Source organism: Suillus paluster (genome assembly GCF_016628075.1).
Source record: "Suillus paluster strain FC165 chromosome Unknown EDB91scaffold_175, whole genome shotgun sequence".
NCBI classification, from domain to species: Eukaryota; Fungi; Basidiomycota; class Agaricomycetes; order Boletales; family Suillaceae; genus Suillus; species Suillus paluster.
In genome coordinates this window covers 1-21,690 of record NW_024537735.1, presented here as the reverse complement: position 1 = coordinate 21,690, position 21,690 = coordinate 1, and the positions used below count along the sequence as shown (strand labels likewise).

General features: G+C 48.0%; 7 protein-coding genes across 7 annotated transcripts; 3 read left to right on the top strand and 4 right to left on the bottom strand.

Moving 5' to 3' along the window:
• Positions 1 to 5: 5 nt before the first annotated feature.
• EDB91DRAFT_1175018 (uncharacterized protein) lies at positions 6 to 1,601 on the bottom strand. Its single transcript, XM_041320348.1, has 8 exons — positions 1,446 to 1,601; positions 1,369 to 1,386; positions 974 to 1,319; positions 836 to 915; positions 746 to 786; positions 540 to 693; positions 317 to 481; positions 6 to 260 (listed from the first exon to the last, which is right to left on the bottom strand). Exons 1-8 carry the CDS (start codon positions 1,497 to 1,499, stop codon positions 72 to 74), a joined length of 1,047 nt encoding a protein of 348 aa, XP_041169578.1. The 5' UTR covers positions 1,500 to 1,601; the 3' UTR covers positions 6 to 71.
• Positions 1,479 to 3,314, top strand: EDB91DRAFT_215529 (kinase-like domain-containing protein). The gene is made up of 3 exons (XM_041326481.1): positions 1,479 to 1,601; positions 1,672 to 1,758; positions 1,822 to 3,314. Exon 3 carries the CDS (start codon positions 1,828 to 1,830, stop codon positions 3,280 to 3,282), a length of 1,455 nt encoding a protein of 484 aa, XP_041169577.1. The 5' UTR covers positions 1,479 to 1,601; positions 1,672 to 1,758; positions 1,822 to 1,827; the 3' UTR covers positions 3,283 to 3,314.
• Positions 3,315 to 3,323: 9 nt separating this feature from the next.
• On the bottom strand, positions 3,324 to 5,277 carry EDB91DRAFT_215431 (uncharacterized protein). Its single transcript, XM_041326480.1, has 8 exons — positions 5,095 to 5,277; positions 4,725 to 5,041; positions 4,581 to 4,671; positions 4,441 to 4,517; positions 4,338 to 4,372; positions 4,204 to 4,272; positions 3,464 to 3,769; positions 3,324 to 3,407 (listed from the first exon to the last, which is right to left on the bottom strand). The coding sequence occupies exons 2-8, from the start codon at positions 4,804 to 4,806 to the stop codon at positions 3,366 to 3,368; spliced, it is 702 nt and encodes a 233-aa protein (XP_041169576.1). The 5' UTR covers positions 4,807 to 5,041; positions 5,095 to 5,277; the 3' UTR covers positions 3,324 to 3,365.
• A 2,141-nt stretch (positions 5,278 to 7,418) lies between these two features.
• EDB91DRAFT_215278 (uncharacterized protein) lies at positions 7,419 to 8,527 on the top strand. Its single transcript, XM_041326479.1, has 8 exons — positions 7,419 to 7,525; positions 7,579 to 7,701; positions 7,758 to 7,817; positions 7,869 to 7,896; positions 7,951 to 8,008; positions 8,062 to 8,086; positions 8,136 to 8,343; positions 8,393 to 8,527. Exons 2-7 carry the CDS (start codon positions 7,595 to 7,597, stop codon positions 8,341 to 8,343), a joined length of 486 nt encoding a protein of 161 aa, XP_041169575.1. The 5' UTR covers positions 7,419 to 7,525; positions 7,579 to 7,594; the 3' UTR covers positions 8,393 to 8,527.
• A 3,339-nt stretch (positions 8,528 to 11,866) lies between these two features.
• Positions 11,867 to 14,615, top strand: EDB91DRAFT_1174989 (uncharacterized protein). Its single transcript, XM_041320347.1, has 3 exons — positions 11,867 to 13,188; positions 13,240 to 13,302; positions 13,355 to 14,615. Exons 1-3 carry the CDS (start codon positions 11,997 to 11,999, stop codon positions 14,239 to 14,241), a joined length of 2,142 nt encoding a protein of 713 aa, XP_041169574.1. The 5' UTR covers positions 11,867 to 11,996; the 3' UTR covers positions 14,242 to 14,615.
• Positions 14,616 to 19,553: 4,938 nt separating this feature from the next.
• EDB91DRAFT_1174964 (uncharacterized protein) lies at positions 19,554 to 20,131 on the bottom strand. The gene has a single exon (XM_041320346.1). It carries the CDS (start codon positions 20,078 to 20,080, stop codon positions 19,649 to 19,651), a length of 432 nt encoding a protein of 143 aa, XP_041169573.1. The 5' UTR covers positions 20,081 to 20,131; the 3' UTR covers positions 19,554 to 19,648.
• On the bottom strand, positions 19,880 to 21,255 carry EDB91DRAFT_214807 (uncharacterized protein). The gene is made up of 2 exons (XM_041326478.1): positions 21,027 to 21,255; positions 19,880 to 20,963 (listed from the first exon to the last, which is right to left on the bottom strand). The coding sequence occupies exons 1-2, from the start codon at positions 21,117 to 21,119 to the stop codon at positions 20,124 to 20,126; spliced, it is 933 nt and encodes a 310-aa protein (XP_041169572.1). The 5' UTR covers positions 21,120 to 21,255; the 3' UTR covers positions 19,880 to 20,123.
• Between the last annotated feature and the right edge of the window lie 435 nt (positions 21,256 to 21,690).

Genomic DNA, 21,690 nt, shown 5'->3' with positions numbered 1-21,690 from the left:
AGGAGTGATCAAGTGACAAGGGTGCATGCATATGACTTCCTGAAGTAAAGCAAAGCACATAATATGATATTCTACGTGCCATCCGGTTGTGATCCATCAGAATCACCATCTCCGTCATCATCATATATCCTGACGTTTTGAACGTCGTCTTCAACCCTTGCAACATCTTCTGACTCGCCTTCCTCCCGACGGTATACCGATAGATCCCAGTCTTCAGTTTCTTCGTCGTCGTCTTCGAACCATTCTGGATTGTATTGGAACTAGAGTTCGCTTGAGTCAATAGGGGATGTTCGTGTATTATCTCATTAGTACGTACCAAATCTCGCCCACTCATGCCAGAGTTCTTGCCGGCCGCATGTTGCGTCTCTTTCGCTTTCCGCATGGCCTCCGTTTCAGCTTCTTTCTTGTCCATTCTGGTTTTCTTCCATTTCGCGAAAGTTTCTGGAGTGACTGGGGTTAAATTTGATCCCAGTTTGTGGCGCTGTGATATCGCAACGTGAGATTCTTTGGAAACCCTATGACTCCTCGATAGCACTCGCCTGAACTTCCAGGAAGTCTTCCAGACTGATGATATTGGCTTTCGCAGCCTCCTCAGCTGCCTTCCGCTCCGATTTGAGGACAAACCCAGGAGGCAAGGCATGCCTGTACTGGCACTTTTCGCTGCCATTAGGGCATTCCCAGAACCACCCAAACCTTGAAAGGACGTGATTAAGTCAGTCCAATCGTAGAGTCAAAATTACCGCACTTTTGAGTCTCGATGGCCTCGATAAAAAATTTGCATACAATCTATACGTACGTTGAGTATAGGTCCGAGTGGTGACGCATTCCGACGCACATCTGTTGTTGTTCTAGGATTGCCGTGTTTCGATAGGACAACGTTCCGCAGCTTCTCTTCGTCCCAGTTCTCCATCGTATCTGACAAAGGACATGATGAGATATTCGACCAGTTGATCCATGTCATGGACCACCGTACCTTTCATCTTGTCTTCTCTACCATCATCATACAAATTCTTCTTCTCCACCTTGCGGCCAACATTGAGGTCGTGACTGAATTTGCACTTGTTACCCTTCTCACAGTTTCCAGCTTTGTAGAAAGCACAAAGCACCGTTTTGGGATCGACCCCAAAAGGCACCTTTTGCGTCTGAACAGGCTTGAACATAGCAGCTTCCTCCTTCCTGCGCTTCTCCTCATCGAGTTTCGCTTTCTCGCGTAGTTCTTTTTCTTTCTCCTTTGCAACCGCTTCCTTGGACTTGCCAGTCATAGCTTGCTGCTGCTGCAAGATCTGCACCTGCTTCTGAACCTTGGCAGATTTATTTTTCTGTACAAACGGTCAGAAATGTGGACACGAATGGAACTGCTTTGTCTACATTCTTCATGCCAAAAGTCTTTGTAGAGTAACTGATCGGTCAATTCTTTCCTGAGATGTAGCTGCATGATGATCTACCTTGTCATCCTTGACCTTCGACCCTGAAGGTGCGTTCTGCTTCTTTGGAGGCATGATTAGGGTAGCTGGTGATCGTGAGCGAGTAAAGACTGTATCAAAAAGTTAACAATAGTGCTGTCTGTAGCCCTCCGCGAAGGTCTGTCACTTGCAGAGATCGTGAGCACTTTAGCCACAATTCAAGTGGTGCTGATAAATCTTACGAAAATGGTTTACAAACTTACATAAGACAAGTTTGCTAATATTGCGAAGTCGACTATCAAGCTGCGAGCGTGAAAGTAGTTCCTGTGTAGTTCACTACATAGGACTTGACCAGGTAGAGTGAGGTCTTTAAGAGTGTTTTGACTTCACTGATCACAACCGTCTCCGTGGCACGCAGCAATCGATGTCCGAAGACCTTGAGCAGCAAATTTCCATTCTTCGCAAATCGCGATGGGTTAATCTCTCTGGGCTCATCGATTGCGCTACAAAACGTCTTTCGAAACCTACCTGCCGATCCATCCAACTTCTCGGAAATGGCAGTTACAATACCGTCTACAAACTGATCTTTGCTGATGGCACTGAGATCGCCGCTAGCGTGTCAGTGCATGATGACGAAGACTTCAATCCCCAGGCAAAGCTGTCTGAGATAGCCACCATGCAGTTCGTCCGTGCATCCGGTTTATATCCAGATATTCTGGTCCCACAAGTCCATGCTTGGGATATTACGTTTTCTAATCCAGTCGGTGCGCCATATGTTCTCATGGACATCGTCCGCGGACGAAAGCTCGAAAATCTCAACAACAATGACAACCTTCGTGGCCTGGATAGTATGTCGGAAGTGCAACAGCTGACCGTCACCACAACTCTGGCAAAGCTACAGTCTGCTTTGTCGGCACCCGTCTCGTTTGGCAAGATCGGCAGCATTACCCTCAACGACGAAGGAAGCTTTGTCGTAGGACCACTCTTCAGCATTACACAGAAGAATTTGGGGGGGCCATATAAATCCCTTGCTGATCTCTGGAGAGCCCGTCTGGAGCATGAGATCTTACACGCTATGAGGGACTGGATCAGGCTTGAGACGAACCAGCTTTCTCAATCGCTCTCAGAGCCCAAATGCACCCCTCAAAAGTTTTCAGAACTTTTCCAACTTCTCTCCTCGCTCACGCCTCACTTCGTTCCTCCATCTTCTTATCTGCCCTTGGTCTTACACCATCCCGACCTCGCACTCCGTAACGTCTTTTTTGATCCAACCGATGACACGAAGATAGTAGGGCTAATAGACTGGGGCGGCGCACAGATCCTCCCTCTCATTCTCACCGCCAAATTCCCCGGCGACTTGAATTCGACCGGGGATGATCCCTGTGAGAGACAGGGGATCCCTGATGAGGGTTGGAACACTGTCCCGCATGACTGGACTTCCTTCGGTGACACTTCCAAGTGGCCAAAGGTCTTCCGTGGCGCAAACGATCAAGTTGATTTGACTATTCGAGCGAGCGCTATGGTCAGGCGGTATTACCTTCGTCAGCACTTTGGTGCACGTTTTGCTCTGGAGAACCATGATAGATATAGCGACTATGACACTGGTCGCGCGATGTTGTTCGCACATGCGCCGTATTATCTCAAGTTTCATGAGATCATCGCGGGCGGCTGGACCGCTTGGGTCGATCATGCCGAATGGATACGTGAGACATTTAGGCGATTAAGTGCGGTACGAAAGGACCCCCGGGGCCATGCATTAATTGTTGGTCCGAACGTCTACCGCAGCTCTATGGAGAAGCCAGTGTTTGACTTGAGCATCTTCGAGGAGCAGTCCTCTGAAGATGACCAAGATGGCGAAGAAGAGAAGATGGGCGAATAAGCTTTCGTACATATAGCAGATGGTACGTGGCAACACTCCATACAGCACGAAAACATCATACATGCTAACTGATCCATTCGCTCTTAGCATACGTCATATCGCATTGTCCCTTTAACATCCTCGTTCTATCAATAGCAGGTATGTTATCTGCGGCGTTTGCAACAAAGTTGGAGCAACTGACCTTGGCCTCGATAGCTTTGATCATCTCGTCGATGATGGTCTTGACAGAGTCACTCCAAGTAGACGACTCGTATGTCACATACGCCCCCGGCTTCCCCTTCCGCGCGACGATAATGACATACTTTGGAGGTTCTCCACTCGTATGCATCGACTTCGTCTGAAAAGTGATGTTCGTTTGGGACTGAGACTTTCTATCGCCGTGCCAAGGGATGTACTTCCCCTCACCATACACCTTCTCGACTTTTTCAGGATCTACATTCTCCAGATACTGTTTTACTTCCTTGAGATCTTTCTTGGATGCACTTCCCTGTAGGTATATGCTAAGTTAACGAGGCGGATGAATGCGTCGGTATGTGAAAGCCTACGTTAACATGGACAGACATTGCGGTGTGTCGTGATTGTTTGAGTGGATGTTGGACGAGGCTTGGGGGTATCTGTGGCAACACGAAGACGTATTTATATGTCACTAAGTGGGATGAATTGCGCCCTAATGACATACTTTGGAGGTTTTCCGCTCGTATGCATCGACTTCGTCTGAAAAGTGATGTTTGTTTGGGAATGAGACTTTCCATCGCCGTGCCGAGGGATGTACCTCCCCTCACCATACACCTTCTCGACTTTTTCGGGATCTACATTCTCCAGATGCTGGTTTACTTCCTTGAGATCTTCCTTGGATGCACTTCCCTGTAGGTGTATGCTAAGTTAACGAGGCGGATGAATGCGTCGGTATTGAAAGCCTACGTCAACATGTGCAGACATTGCGGTGTGTCGTGATTGTTTGAGTGGATGTTGGACGAGGCTTGGGGGTATCTGTGGCAATACGAAGACGTACTTATATGTCACTAAGTGGAATGAATTGCGCCCTAATGACATACTTTGGAGGTTTTCCACTCGTATGCATCGACTTCGTCTGAAAAGTGATGTTCGTTTAGGACTGAGACTTTCTATCGCCGTGCCGAGGGATGTACTTCCCCTCACCATACACCTTCTCGACTTTTTCGGGATCTACATTCTCCAGATACTGGTTTACTTCCTTGAGATCTTTCTTGGATGCACTTCCCTGTAGGTGTATGTTAAGTTAACGAGGCGGATGAATGCGTCGGTATGTGAAAGCCTACGTTAGCATGGACAGACATTGCGGTGTGTCGTAATTGGTTGAGTGGATGTTGGACGAGGCTTCGAGGGTATCTGTGGCAACATGAAGACGTACTTATATACCACTAAGTGGGATGAATTGCGCCCGTCCGGTCATGGGACAGCACCTTCCGTATGAAGGTCTCGACTTGCGCCAGCGGATACAGCGGTACTGGTGTACACATATGCATTTGAAATCGGCAGTCGCATGAACCTGATGGTCAGACATCCATTCTATCATAGGGTGTGTCGTTATTGGACTCTGTGAGCGATTTTGCGGCGGCACAGTGACAACGCCTGGCAGTTGCTCAATAACGCGGCACTCAGCCAATCTATAGCACGCCAATTCTCTGCAGCAGGCAGCCTTGAGATAGCCAGTGATCACCAGGCGTTGTGCACGGCAAACGACATTTTTGGTGATGCTCATCAGGACTTGCTTATTATACTATACGTTGCGATATTAGCAATTCGACATTGAAGGTGTTCTGTTTAGCTGACCTTCGTGTCACTGATAATTACGCGCGAACAGAGTGCATGCGCAGAGCGGTCAAGCTACGAGGGAGGAGTTCTAGTGGATCCTGCCACTTTGCTGGGACAAAAGAACCAGCGAGGGACATGATGTGCATCGGCGCATCAGTAAACCGGTGAGACTTAGATATTAGTAGATTTTGTAGTATTTTGTAAGCCCAATGCTTCTTTCCTGTACATTATGATACAAAGTAATACTATCACCTGATTCGGAATGCACAATGCACTCCAGAGCTCACCACTCTACATATATTTCATTCGGAACAGATGGAGGACAAGTATTAGCATATGTTCAATAAGACTACCAAATTAAATATTTAAAATCGGCGCTGTGAAGCCTTCCCGAGATGAAACATTGTGCGAGTGTACCCAAAATGAGTGATTTTTGGACACTAAATCCAAGATTCACCCAGATCCCATTAACCTATCAACATAAGAACTTCAACATATGTGAAATACACCATTCTGAATCTACTCCAGGTGTAATGATCATGAAACGTGAAACCTTCTCCTCGCAGATGGGCTTGATTACAATGTAAGTCCATTGGCATTGGCGATGGGTGTACACTCACTCATCACATTTTTACGCTAAAAGTCTTCTCGCCAAGTGAGTCGTCCTCACCAGTAGTAAAAGAGGCGACTAGCTTAATAGTTCGTTCAGCTTCATTGCATACCTGCAGCCAGACAGTCCACGAAATCTATATTTCCAATATCAGTTTTGCACGTTTTACGCAGGAGGTTCATGTTGCAGGGCTTAGATTTACCAGACGATGACTCCGGGCGACAGCAACTTGAAGGAGGGAAAGGTTAGTAGGCTGTCACGTGATTGCGTCACTATTGGACATAACTTCACCGTATCATCTCGACGTCGTGATTGGCTAGAACTAGGCTACCATCGTATGCGCCGAAGTCACTCGACATAAGTTCCACTGTATTTTCATTCCATCATCGGATAGCTAATATCCCCAATAGATCAATCTTGCCTACTCAGGTCGATCAGAAGACCGACTCTGACTAAGCAGGCATCCCTGTCTGATGAAGAATTCACGATAGTGCTGTTTAGGTGACCTCCGCAAGGTTCGGTAGCACTCAGTCTGTCACTGGCAGTGATTAGATCTGAGGACGTCCGCTCCAAGTCCGCTCGTTGAGTAGTATACTTTAAATACAATGGATGTCAAGCGGTGTGGTGCTAACAGGTGCTGAAGCGCTGACATGTTGTCATAAACATAGGTTACAAAGTTCCACCCATGGCTTAGCGTATCTCTTTGCTGTATTAGCGGTGCAGGAGCGATGCTGGCGAGATAGAACTCAAAAGCTTGCTGTATTGTTATTATCCTTCCTTTGATCCTAAACTATATCTCATCATCTGGCATAGAATCAGTCAACTACTTTCATGAGCCAGGCGACGTTCACTTTCGCCGGCGGAAGCATGGCTCCCCTGATCACCGGTCTTGGTATATCATCTATGTGCGAGTGTTGTCAAGAGCAGTATCAACAGCCATCTGACGAACGCTAACAGAGTTTTCTTCATTTTGACTGCGCAAGTCTGGATCTATTTCCGAAGACACACAATTCGATCTCGAGAAAGTAGACAGAGCAAAATTCTCGTACGAATGTAGATCACTTATCACAGACTGCCGGCTGACAATGCAGAACAGGTTGCCTTCATCTGGTAAATCTCTTCAAGTATACAATACTGCATTTGACTTGACGGACAACTGACGTTGTTTTACAGGTTAATCCAAGCTGCTCAGATGTGAGTCCCTATTGAAAGATGCGCGCATGCCACCACTGGAACCCCCACTAGGGTAATTACTTCTCGGATCTCCAGCACTCATACGACGGTGTTCAAGGATATCCCCCGTTTTATTGGCCATATGTCGATGTTAGTATCATATGTCAGTGACTCATCGGTGCTCTTTCTGACGGAACGACAGAGAATGGGCGTTGTATTCTGGAATATGTGTAAGTGGTGCTTTTTCTTCTCTCCGTCCCGACCTTAAGCTCACTGTCATTTTCACAGTCCTTGACCACTTCCCTTGTGCATGGCGTTTTTATCTGTAGGATTTTCAGACGTACGTGTCACCAAGGTACCACTGTCATTGCTTCTCTCTGATGCGCGCATGAAGTTGAGAAGAGTCTCCGTGGTAACCGAAAAATGTCATTCATTCTGGTACGGACTGCATTAGGCTACCTCGGAAGCAGTGGTTAATTGCTCCGATCAGATTGCGTCATGTGTCATCGAGCAAGGTTCGGTAATTTACGCTGCAGTGGAGAGCCGTTATTGAACCATGCGAGATAGCTTTCGGTCTTCTCACTGCTATCTGCGTGTAGGTCCAATTCATCAGTGTCGCGCTGTCAAGCATGATAATCCCAAACACGGAAAACAGCTTCAAACTAAGTGATTATTCTTACTACACAATAGTTCTTGTAAGTTCATCTCCCGTTGATTAGGATATGACTCATAAAGATGAAGTGGTCTACCCCAGTCGCCCTTGGTTGTTCAGCAATTGATGATGTTCTTATCGCTGGCACTCTGGTCTATATTCTTCACAGAAATAGAACTGAATTCCGAAGGTGATTGATAAATTTGAGTATGGATTTAACCTCCAATTGACTATCTCGGTGCCCAGAACTAACCAAATGATCACGAAACTCATAATTTTCAGCTCACAGACCGGTTTGATTACAACGTAAGTCCTTTGGCATTGACGATAGGTATGCACCTACTACTTCTTACGCAGCGTGGCGGCATCCATCACCATAGGAATTGTGAGTGCCTTTATCCGTTTCGCGCCTTAAATCATTGCTCTGACCACGATGTAGTGGGTATTTTTCCGCCTCGATGTTGAACATCTATATATGTGTTTTCCCATGGGAGGCTGTGAGAGTCTCGTTATTATCACTCAAATACTTTCTGACGTTTTGCTATAACAGTATATGCTACATGTCTTCTCTCCAAGTGAGGCGTTTTCAGCAGTAATAGACGAGGTGACTGATAGCTCGTTCAGCTTCATTGCCCGGGAATCCTACCTGCAGCCACAGACAATCCGCGAAACCGAGATTTCCGGAATCAGTTTTGGCCGTTTCACGCAGGAAGTTCATATGAACTTGGATTCACATTCGTTATCAGACACGAGATCTAGGCAACAGGAGACATTGGTAATGGAAGGAGGCGGAGTTTCCGACTCTATTCTATTGCAAGCGTCCTCAAAATAAGTCAGGTTTTGATTTAGTGTTACTTACATATATACATAATACACTATAGGTCTTTACGTCAAAGTGGTTATAGCTCTTAATCCTTATAAAAGAGCCTCCTCCTTGTTCCATCGAATCCGAGAAGTTCCCCAGGAAGGAAGGAATTCTCCACCTGGAAACCGAGCTCAACGAATTTCTCGACTGGGTTGGAAGTATCATTGAGGTGGATCGTGATCGCCAAAATTATGGTGATTATTTTCACTCCAATACCAAGCTTCTCAGACGGACCCATTGAAAGGAGGGTCGACAGTTGACCTCAATGTGCGGTGGAGTAGATACATGTCCGTTGTTCCGCAGGCCACGTTCCCTGAATGACGCACACCTTTGACATCATAACATTGATTGGATCCAAACGGTCGCGTGTAATCCCTCCAATAGGCGTGATTCGGGGTCCTTGGGCAGTGTTAACTGGGGGAACATTAAGAAACGAGTGTCCCCTTCACCTTCGCGAGTAAGCTCCAGGACACGTTGTCCTTCTAGTAGCATCGCGGCGAGATGGTATACGGAGCATCTGGAGGAATGAGTCGCGGAGGCCATCGGACCTGATACAAGGTTGCGTGATCAGCAAGTGCGTAGGCGTCAAAATAATTTGTGATTGGGATGGCGAATGCTAGTTTCAATATTGAGCCCCTGCGAACATCATACAAGAAGTTCGGACGGAACTTTAGTATGTCCGTTTTCAGGATCGTGTACATGTTAGTCGTTTCGATGTCTACGGTCCATGTTTGTTCGAGGTTCCATTGATCGTAAAGCACTAGGACCAATAGTAATTTGGAGAGTAGGTAATAACCTATCGAAGGAATGGCCAATATCTCGTTCATGCGCAAATAGGTGCTGTCGCCGTCGAGGACCAACCTATGCATCTTTCTGGGAAGAACTATTATCAATATTCATCACAAGCTAAATAATTGATTACATCGTCAAGACTTCTCCGGTCATTTCCTTTGTGATTGCGAAATGAACAATTCGGCCCTCCAATGTCGTCGTTGAGACGGTAGAAAATAAAAATTGGTTGCGCGCGGTGAATAAAGAATACGAGGTCCGTATCGGACTCTGAACGACCTCTATCTTCATCAAAGATGCTACAATCGAAAGAATAGATTTCGTGGAGCTTCGGATAAACCGCAAACCTTCCAGCTACGAGGGAGCAGAACTTTCTCTTGATATCAGGGATAAGAAGTTGTGAATGGTTGACAGGAATGGGCGTCTTGAACTATTGTTTGTGGACTCTGTAACTTGTTATCGTGGTGTCTTTAAGTTCCTGTACCGACTGGTGGAGGAACGGCCCGGATGGTCGGGGTAACCAGCTCGTCGTGTATAAGGGTTTCCAGATCGTCTTATCTTCCTATATGCTGTGGAAAAGCTTGCACACCTGCCGTGGACGTCTCAGTGAGCTTAGTAGGTGATGAGCGACATACCCGTCGCACCGATGATACATCTTCCAGAAGTAAGAAGCAGAAGATTTGATACAGCACGTCAATAGGCAATGATTGCATCGCGGATGTGATCGTGGAATGATGTAATAGGAAGATTTTTGGCGCCTTATACACCTATAACCAAGGTCGAGAACGAGGACACAATCGGGGTGGCATGTCCAGATGACAACGGGCCTTAGCAAGTTACCACGGTGAACATCGGTCAACTTTGGTACCAGTAAACACCGTCGCAGAGTGATCAAACGCCACAACGCAGCTGGGGATTAGTCAAGATTGTGCGGCTGTCAAAGAACTCAGGAGTCCGGGCCTACTATAGCGCCACAGAAGGGACCACATTCTTTCTATGCCGTACACTAGTCATCTGGTGTGTCTGCCCTTGGTCTGCCTGCGTGCACAAATTTCAAAGAATTGTTCCCCAAAAAAGCGCAAACCATACCAGCAACGTTGCGTGTCGACAATATCCCCTGCTTTTCTTTCGGTCTTGTGTTCTTCTCTCTATGAGTATCGAGGTAGAATGTAAGAAGATCACATAACTTAACATTTTTCGGAGAGATGCTTTCGCGGGCGTGATGTCGATGTCTTGATGAGTATCGCCGATATAACCCATGACTATCCTATACCATCCTCCAGGAAGGCTATGAATTCCTCTCAAACTCGGCGCGGATCCCATGTCCTGGCACTTCAAGTGCACAGTGCTTCGAGTGCCTGCGAGAAAACTTTATGCATGTCTTCATCACAGTCCTTCCCGCGCAAGAGTGGCTTACTTTCGAGGATGGGTTGTGGGTATTTAAACGGACGAAGGCTGCCATTGACTGAAAAATGTGTATTGAATTTGGTGAGAGAACGTCGGTTGCCACCATCAAACTCGATAAATACTTGGTATCGGAATGTTTATATTGACGATAAAAGTCAGTTAGCGCAGAAATCGCCTTCTTCGCTGCGCCAAAATATGCGGCCGTAATCCGCATACCCACATCGGTCGAGTGGTATAATAGCGGCAAAACGGGAGGTAGTACTTACAGATTAGGACGATCGGTCAAGACGACTCAAGACGACGCCTGCAAAGCCGACGTGTGCGCCTGTCCCGTAGATGTCAGACCTCGATGTCTCAGTATGTTTTTAGAAACCTATCAGCAACATAGATAATGAAACATGGAAGATGGGAGCCGGATAAGTCCTTGAATGCATTTCTTACAAAAGTAGCGTAGTAAATCGCTCCTTGAAAGAGCGGTTTGGCGCCTTTCATACCGATCTCCCCCTTGACTTCTAAGATTGCGTAGCCCAGTTCTCCGCAACGCAAGTCTCCATCAGTTGTATAGTCGGTAGCACCGATGATCTCTGAGGCATTGAAGTTGAGGCCATATTTTTAGAAAGGCATCGGACTACTTCTGCCCGCTCGCCTTCATTTTTGTTGAATTTTGATATAGAGTGCGACAAGTTCAACAAGCTTCTCTTGTGTGTATGTAGTCATCACAGTCATCCTGGAACTGGCCGAAAACGGGGCGATACAAGGTGATAGGGATCGACGCAGGGGGGGGCCGGTTAAATAGAACGCGGGGGAGTTCAGTAGCGAATTTTTTTGGCCACCCCAATGCCGGAGGAGCCCTGTTTGAAAAGGCTTAATTCCAAGCGTCCCGCATTTTCGTCAGGAACATCAAACGAGAGGGCGCCAGTCGCGAGGTGGGGCGGTCTGGAAGCCCGCCGTTAGGTCGCTACAATCAACAAGCAATTACACTCATTAGCTGGACGTCGCACAATAATGTGGAAATTGCCGCTCTCTGGCATATCCGGGAACTCTTCCGAGAGGGTGATCCATGCGGGCTCCAAAGGAGTCGTGTTCGATCTCGTCGAATACAGCTTCTTTCGACCGCTTCCGTCCTTGCAGTCTTGACATTGAAGGCCTAGTCTGAGCCATCACAAGGACCCAGCATTAATGAGGCGCAGGGGTGTGTCCGACATTATGAATATTGTTTGTGGACGCGGACACTGGAAGGCCCTGGCAGTGGACCTCAGTGGAGTCTACATGAGTCACAGTGGTGGACAAGATAATGACACGTGATCGCGTTGGATGTTACGCGTTTGTCACAAGTCACGGGATTGGTTTGAGTGGAAGTCCTTTAAGTGGGTAGCTCAGCCTCTTGACCCTGCTGTTTCTTTCTGGTGTCGACTTCTTCCAGTATGAGCCATCCAAGATACAGCGTGCTCAACCTTTTTGACCCCCTTAATGCAACTCCAAGGAGTGAAGTCACAACCCCAGACTCGCTCTCAGGATCCGACAAGGAAAACGCTGAGCCAAGCCACGAATCCTACTATGAATCCGACAAGCTCACGATGACAGCGTTCTTCAACCGGACTTACAAGACGCAGAACAAGCACTATTCCCCGGTAGTCCTTAGAACGCGTCTCGTTGATGTTGGTGACGTGACTATCATGGATGAAACTGCCGATCTTCTTAACGGGCTCACCATCGAAGAAGAACCTGAAGATGACGTAGATAACGTGTCACTTGTTGATGAAAACATGGACCTAGATGAACAGGACTCACTGGCCACGCCGATGAACAGTCCCCCGAGACACACGCACAGTCGCTACATTCCCACGCAAACACCATCATCCGAACACACTCCTACTCCTCATGCTCAGCGCACCCCTCTTGCGGATATCTCTTTGGATGCAACACCTGTTCCGCGCAAAGTAGTAAAAGCCCCCCTAGCTTCCCTCGAAGCTCCAGATTCTGGCGTGGAACGTTACTCCACACCGGTCACAGCAGTCCGCTCTGGTTACGCTACCTTGGCGCCAGCTGGCTCACCGCTAGCTTCTGTAATCAATGCGATCAACTTCACAGATCAAAATGTGCCATCAAAGGAGGGCATTCCTCAATCCGCTACTCCTATTATCGTTGTGTCGGGCATAGAGAGCTTAGGTTCATCTACGTCACAGCTATCACCGTCACTCTCGAGCGCTCTCCTCACGCATACCCACCTCTCTGAGTCGATGCTCCCTGAATCTACTGTCTCATTGTCACCTCCTTCTAAATATCAGATCCAGTCATCTCCTTTGCGAGACACATTAGCTGCCCCAGCTGCACGTCCTCGCCCGCGCGCTCGAGCACACACAACATCTTCGCCAGCATTTGATCCGCGTCGATGCTCTGTGGATCTCCACTCTTCGTTCAACCTCCAACTCCAATGCCCTGAATCGTCTTTCGATCTTATGAATGACAGGATCTCATTCTTTGGCGGTGATACTTATACGATTGACGCCGATGATTTCGACATGCAAGCCGAAGAAGAGATGATGGAGGCCCTCGCGAAACGAATCAAGGAGAAGGATGCAGCGGCAAAACCTATGGCAGTTGCTGCCTCTCCAGGTGAGCCGTGTTGTCTTGTTAGACGTATTTCAAGCCTCACTTCGTTTGTAGTACCACGATCTGTGCCTATCCAGATGGCGACACAGCCATCGCCTCCCATCGTTGCTGCGAATAGTACGTTCCTATCTGTCAGAAAATTTTCCCTCTTTTCACGTTACTGTATCAGCTCCCCCCGCAAATATGAGATCCTCCACAAGACGGAGCAGTCTCTCTCCGGGAATGAAATTGTCATCCCCCTCCTCGCAGCCATCTATAATTATAACACCTAAGGATGAGGTCTCTGAGTTGCGAAAGCCTTCCACGCCTTTATCTCCGATCGACACGACTGTTTGTCCTACACTATCAGTGACACCACCGAAAGTTTCGCAGGCATTTGTTGCACCAGTCCCCGCAGCCCCAGTACATGCCCTCCGCATCGTGAAGCGGCCCAAGGCACATGACAGGACAACTTCCGTGTCTAGTGTGGGCTCGTCATCTACTGGAAGTAGCACCAGCATGGAGGAGCAGGCAGCACCAGCTGCGCCCCCCGTCCCGATACACAAACCAGTACTAACGGGGGTGCGCCGCCCCCCTCCCGGGCTTATGCCTGCCGACTTTAAGGCGAATATGTTTTGCAAGCCTGAAGAGGGTGTGCGCCCTTCACTTGGTGTGAAGGGCAAACTCACGAGCGTCCTCGGTCTGCGCACAAAGGCTACCGAGCCCCTCCGTTCGCCTATTGAGACGTACATGCCCCCGCCACCCGCACAGACATTAAAGCTAGCTAGCGGGACGATTAAATCGAGGTTATTAAAGCCAACTGCTTCATCACTTAGCAAGGTACCGCCAGCGAAGATACCTACCGCATCTAATACCACTGCTGCATCAAAGACCCTGCGCCCCCCATCGCGCTTTGCGACTGTGGGCACGGCTTCGGGGCTGCCCCGTCCCACGGGCGGAGCGATACCTTCATCCAGGCTTCCAGCGCCCACATTTAGCGCGCCGAAGTCAAAACTGCCCAGCATGACCGGGAGTTCGAGCATGATCGGAAGGAGTGCCACTATCCGGAAGATTTAAGAGGTAATGGAAAGAAAAACTCGAAACTTGAGGGAGGGGGACGACGCGCATGGGATGGAATTTCACGTATGTCGAGCATGTTATCATTGCATTTTTCTTGCGGCATTTTTTTTCCCTTTGATTCAACTCTGATTTGTTCTCTGGTCTCTCACTTTTGTTCTGTATGTCGTTACATATGCCCCGTTTTTTATATCACTCACAATGCATGCACATCAGGGGGGTTGTAGATACGCATCTTAGCATGGCGGTTTAGTGTTCACTCAGTTATAGAAATCACAGTTCATGCATAGAATCGCCTAGCTAGTCCTGCTTCAGTTGTGTGACAAGGGCCCGGGAGACGTGGATTGGCAGAGCGTGCCACTAGAACATAAAACTTCCAACACTTGTACATATGCATCTCCGAGTCCGTCGAACGTCTGCGCGCCTGTATTGAATCATTGAGCACCGTTACCGTAGTCTTCTTGCGAAACGTCTGTGATGGATAGCACATATATTTTAGTGTCGACCATAATGCAGAAGGAACCACTCTCTTCATTCTATCTGATTTGCCAGCGAAGACTCATTTTCGACTAAGATTCTTACATACTTTGGATGTGTTTGACTATATGATCCCTTACGCCTTATCCTCCACGATGGACGGGATGGATCACACCATGCAATGAACACAGGTCGCTAACATCTCCTCATTGAATGATACCCGGCGTGCGTGTAAGAATGAACACGCGCACCGTTGTGTGCCGTTCATCTCCTAGGATAGACGAGACCACCGTCGTAATACCAATATAATGTTCAGGGACGAAACGCACGGTGATACCACTTGTAATTCCAATTTGCAACTTTGTTATACAACACGCCACGTTATACTAGCCGGAATCCACTGCGCACTCCGCCACCAACTGCATCTACTGGACATTGTGCTGCGAGGAAGGCTTCACGACAAAGACTTCCGGGACCGGATTGCCCTCCCTGAACACGGTGCACGATTGAATTCCCTCCCGCTGCCAGACGTCGGCTCTGCCGATGTCGATAGGATAGAAATTCATTGAGCCGTTCTCCTCGTTGTAAGTAGTGACGGAGATTGAGATCACGCCGCCGGTTGAGTTGGTAAAGGTGATAGGTGCCATTGTAGTACCTGCTCCCGTATCCGGAATGATTATTATGAATTCGGTATAAACATTTGAGCGCACCTTTGCAATTGAGCTGTTGCAGAAGATTGAGATAAAACTTCGATGAGGAGGTCAAGATATCTGGAAACTGGGTCAGACAGGAGGAAATACCACACCAGACGCCAGACTCACTCAGAGCGATTGAAGGAACGATGGGGACCTACAGTTGCACCATCGGGTATTTATATGCACGGACGATTGTCTTCTGAGCTCAGATCCAAAAGAACAATTATTGCCTGCAACAACGAAATAAAATAATGTGAAGTAACCAACTCCATGTGGACCCGACTAGCAGAACTTACGTGCACCAAGTCCAGGTGACCCCTGAATCGTATGCTTCCAATGGGGTTTGCGCTTATCTGGGGGCCCCGGAGTGCTTCACAAGCACGGTTTAGTTTTGGGAGTTAGAAATGAAGGAAGGAATTGATCCAAATTGATCCCCGCTAGAAAACAGATCAAGTGGATTTGGTGCGGTCCAGTCTGGATTTGGAGAGAAGCCTAAAGAAGCCTGTTCCTGAGGGCACCATCACCCTAATTACGCTGGCTCTCACTGATCTGCAGGTTGTGGAGAATCCAAGCGCCCAACGTGACAGCTGATCCCTGGCAATGCGGGTGAATAAGTGAATGTACGGAATGAAAATATGAATTGTGACACAAACTTGAGACAGTGAGACCGTCAGCATCCCCACGATTCGTTTGCAAGGAATGTTTGTTCAATAAGATAAGTGACTATCAGCGGAAGTCAGTGAATTGTTCACTGGACTGTTCAGAGCCGTAGACGTAAACCGTTAAACTTGAGTTCGCCCAGTTCGTCACCAAGACTCCTGTAGTGCCGTACCGACAAATGTTCCCTACAAGCGGAAATTGAGGAATGTATTGTAACTTCTTTGCAATGGAAGTGCCAGACGTCGCTGACGAGAGATCGATGTATCTCTATCGGAAGACTCCTGTGCCGGGCGCCATCGATAAACTCGCAAAGGCAAGCGAAATCAAGGGATGTTTGGGGTAACTCCTTTTGCAATGGAAGTGACAGCGTGGACTACTAACTTTCGTCATAAATGACTGACCACGAGGTGATGAGCTGCAATCGCAGGATGGTTCACCATTGAATTACATAACTTACACGATTCAGGGGTGCGTGCGTTACTCGGTACAGCAGAATGTTGAACCCTCCCCCTGAGGACGTACAGATCATCGATTAGTACAATCGCGGGTTCGACGACCAATCAACATTCGTATTCCCAAATAACCAGTTGCATTATACCCTCACGCTCATTGTTATCTTTCCCATTCGAATTCCGAAGTTGCTAGCCTCCGTCGAGCAGAAAATCAGATCTGGCGTTCGGAAGGGACTAGTGACATGAAACGAGAACGCAACGGTGAGAAGTCGATTATGTTACCCTCCACGATATCGATATCATGTTGGATTTGTTTCAGCCGTCGTTGAGATATCTCGATTCTAAGTTGAACGCTGTGATGAGCGTAGTGGAGGATTTTCACACGACACCATGTGGGGTAGGCTTGGGGCAGGACCTGGCAGGCACACCTGCCGGAGATTGCCGGATGAGTTGGGGACTGATTTATGTAAGAAGTACGTTGATTATACTACCACCACCACTGTCCTTTCAGGCTTACGATCCCGATGCAGCTGACTGGCATGCTACTATTCGAGAACTTCAACCTGCCCGCCGAGTCTGGGGAACCCGTACATGATTGTGAATGAGTTGGCCGTTAAACCTGTGATTGTAAGATCGATTATCTGTACGTGGGGGCAGCTCAGCATTCTGCTGTACTTAGCAACACACGCACCCCTGAATCATGTAAGTCAATGCTGGTGAACCATACTGTAATTACCACTCACCACCTCGTGATTAGCCATTATCACGAAAGTTGGCACTCCACCTTGTCATTTTTATTGCAAAAGGAGAATATTCGCTTGCGAGAAACGTTTGTCGATGCGGCAGCCGGCACAAGAGTCTTCCGATAGAGTTCTCCGCAGAGACGTCTAACGTTTCCATTCCAAAAGAAGTCACAATACATTCCTCGTTTTCCGCTCGCGAGGAACGTTTGACGGCACGGCAGTCTTCCAAGTTGTACCGAACTGGGTGAACTCAAATTTAACAGTTTACGTCTGTGGCTCCTACCAGAATGGTGCAAGGCGTCGAGATTCATCCGAGCGATCGCCTGACTGAGTCCACTGATAGTCGCTTTATCACAATCGACAAACACTCGAATTTCATTGGACGCGAGTTCAAGGGATGACAGTCTCAAGCGTTTGCGGAATGGAAGTATCAGGCCGCTGCTCAGGACAAAAATCATCCTGTCAGCATCGACAGACCTTGCTTGCCAGTGAATTCGAACAATGGTTCGTTAACATTGTTTCAGTCGAAGTGTCACGCCGCCTGATGATTCAGGAAACTTCCGAAACTTCGTTGTAATACGGGGATAAGTCAGTATGTAAGTTCCTTTCATACGTTTGGCTCCGCATCAAGGCGCTCACCGGATAATGACCGTCGTCAGCATCTTGTAATGAAAGATGGAATATCAGGCTGCCGAATATATTGTGCTGAGGGGCACGCATTCACTCACCCGCTTTGTCAGGGATCAGCTGTCACGTCGAGCGCTTGTATTCTCCACAGCCTCAGGGCTAGCGTAATCGTAGTGAATGCTGCTATCAGGAACAAGGTTCTATAGGTTCGGTGCCACCTTTTCTCCGAGCTCAGACCGCGCCAATCCACATGATCTGTTTTCTAGCGGGGATCAGTTGCATTCTCCATTTCTGACTACCAAAACTAAACTGTGCTTGCGAAGCACGCCCGGGCCCCCAGATAAGCGCAAACTCCATTGGAAGCATACGATTCAGGGGCCATCTGGACTTGGTGCACGTAAGTTCTGCTAGTCGGGTCCACATGGAGTTGGTTACTTCACATTATTTTATTTCGTTGCTGCAGGCAATAATTGTTCTTTTGGATCTGAGCTCAGAAGGCAATCATCCGTGCGTATAAATACGCGATGTTGCAACTGTAGCTCCCCATCGTTCCTTCAATCGCTCTGAGTGAGTCCGGGGTCTGGTGTGGTATTTCCTCCTGTCTGACCCAGTTTCCAGATATCTTGACCTCCTCATCGAAGTCTTATCTCAATCTTCTGCAACGCTCGATTGTAAAGGTACGCTCAAATGTTTACACCAAGTTCATCATAGTCATTCCAGACACATGAGCAGGCACTACCATGGCACCTATCACCATTACCAATGCAACCCACGGCGTGATCCAAGTCAGGATCACTACTTACGAGGACGAAGGCTCGTCGGAGTTCTGGGCTATCGAGCCAGGCTGTCCTGAAGTCTGGCAGCGAAACAAGATTCAATCGTGCACCGTATTCAGGGCCGGCAATCCGGTCCCGGATGTCTTTGTCGTGCAGCCTGATGACTCCCGCACTATCCAGTAGATGCAGTCGATGACGATGTGCGCAGCGAATCGCTGCCAGAATGACGTGTTATGTTGTATAACAAAGTTGCAAATTGGAATAACAAGTGCTATCGTACGCGTGTGACTGCTGCTCTGCAATTTGATCCTGAACATTAAGTGTGTTGGTACTACGACGGTGGTCTCGTCTCCAACCTAGGAGAGGGAACCATGCACGATGATGCGCGTGTTAATTCTTCCACGCATGGGCAGATGGGATTCTAGGGAAGACGCAATCACTTTGTGAAGCTGAACACGAATGCAAGACAACTTGAAGTGATCATAGAACTAACACATACATGGTCTAGTATATATGAGTATGTGAATGATTGACATGGCCTCGTAGTAAAACGGGACATGCATCACGACTCCCGTATTGTATAAGGAAGAAATCCGGATTCTCATGACTTCACGAGTCCAGACTCCAGACTCAGAGGCGATCGAAAACAAATGGACATCACCAAACACCGGTACCATCGGAGAGGGCATTACAATTTCAAGGCCGCTAGCATCGTAATCGCACTGTAATTATACTGAGTAATATGTCAACTTGCCATGAAGTGGTTGGAGACCGCGACCTCCGTGCTTGAATAATACCTAGCACGTCCAGCGTGCATGCGAAACCATGGAAGACTAAAGCACCTCGTGTTTTGAAGGCGAACACAGCATTTGCAATAACAATGCACATTCATAGGACACAAAAAAAAATCAACGAACATCACGGGATAGTACCAACTCCAGTGTCCTCTCGGAAAACCATATAGGACGGAGACTTCTTTATTGGACAATTTCCAAACACGAGTAGATCCCAACCTCAGGTATCTGGAGCTGCTCCTGTGATACGGCGGTTGAGAACCACAGAAGATTTAAGAGATTGGGGTAGCTGTTGACCTCGCGCCAGTCCTCGCTCTCCCAGGCATCAACTTCGTCGACGCAAGGGAGCATGGAGAAGATGATGCGAGCGATAACCTCAGCATTCGCTTCCTCGAGGAAAGAGAAACTAAAATGCAAAATTTTCAGGGAGGTGTGTTGAAATGACTCGGCTTCAGGATCAATATCAATATTCACGGTGTCAATCGATATTTGCAGGTCTTCCAACTGGGGACGTAGACGGAGCGCTGCGAATAATCCGCGGAATGTTACAGTAGATGGAGGAAGACGTGGGTCACTCGATAATTTCAAAAGGCGGATGTGCGGCCAACTTGACATGGCTGTCGAAAGAAGGTCGTTGTCAAGGTAGATGGTGTAATGATCAAAAGTGAGCCAGTGTTCGCAGCTGCGCGAAACAGAAGAATTGGCTAGTCGCCGTCAAAGAGTTGGTTGAGGACGTCTGGAGTTTTTCATCATCTGAAAATATAGCGATGTCTTCGAGAGTCCGGTGCCATGTCCTGCACTGTGACAATATCCGAAAGAGCTCCTCAGCCTCTGCCCAAGGTAAAACACTGACAGACACCTCCAAATCTTTTAGCGCGGGGAATTCTAAGTGTTTCATGACTGCAATGGGGTATGCAGCTGTCTTGACGCTGAATTCGAGGACCACGAGGTTGATGAAAGGTGCAAAATTGAGATTAATGTTGCTCCGAGCCAACTTGAACGGGGTGCAATTGTAGTCACCAATCCCCACTTTGAGAATGGTGGGGAGATGGGAGAGGTGGTTCCATATTGCCCAATCAAGCGGTGGACAAACCAGATGTTTGAGCTGCTTGCATGAGAAAATAGTTTCAGCCAGCCTAAGGAGACCCTGTTCATCTACTGTGCACTCGCCAGAGGCCTCGATGGATAAGTGGTCCAAAGCAGGACAATGGATCCCAATAGATTGCATATCTGTATGAAGGGCCGATACTTGGAAATGGCGTAGCGTAGGGGACAGGAAGAGTTGGAAATCTCTGTTATTCGGATGCGGGACATCCCAGGTCAATGACAATAATCTCGGGAACATGTATTTCTGAGTGGGAAGGACCTTGAGAAGGCGAAGATGTTGGTCGGATCTTATATGCATTGAGCGCACTCGGGCGGCATGACGCAAAAATTGACGGTTCTCGTCCTCCGATAATGGTTCGACGCCTTCAGATCGCAAACGCGGTATTTGAAACTTTGAATGCTTGCTGAGTTAATGAACGACAAAAAATGAGGAACGTGACTAGTCCGCACTAACCACTTCACGACCACGATATAACATCGGATGTATCCTCGTAACACAGCCTAGCAGTAGATCTATCCCGTTCACGTTAGCCCACAGCAAATTCATTGCGGGCTCGTAGAAGGTTTTACATGTCCTAGCAAGCGCTGCAAGGGATGGCCAGAATTCGAATCGGTCCTGTTGGAGTCCGAACGATCCGAACGATCAGAGACGGAGAAGACCGACCGATCCGAGATGGTTGAGGAGGGAGAGTGACAGGTGGTCCGAGCCCAAGCCAAAATGGACATTGTCGAGTGAGGCGTTGACGTCGGCTCGAGTCCTCCAATATTTCACTTATTCATTTGATATATTTTTCATTACTATATAGCTTACTATAAGAACAGCCACTGGTAGCACGAGCGCATCTCAGCCTTTTTTCAAAGAGACTGAGATTATACTTGTTCATTAGAACGTCCCCAAAGACCCGCGATATAATTACTCACCACAGGTTATGAGCCCTGACACGGCTATGGAATCTGCACTGCCCAGTACCAATTCAACGTTGTTCAGCGTCCCGAAGCTAGCCGAAGATGGTAGCAACTGGATCACCTACAAGGAACGAATGCTGACCGCCATTGGTGCGAGAGGATTGATGCATTATGTTGATGGCCGAGCAGCGAAGCCTGCCCCGTTCAAAATC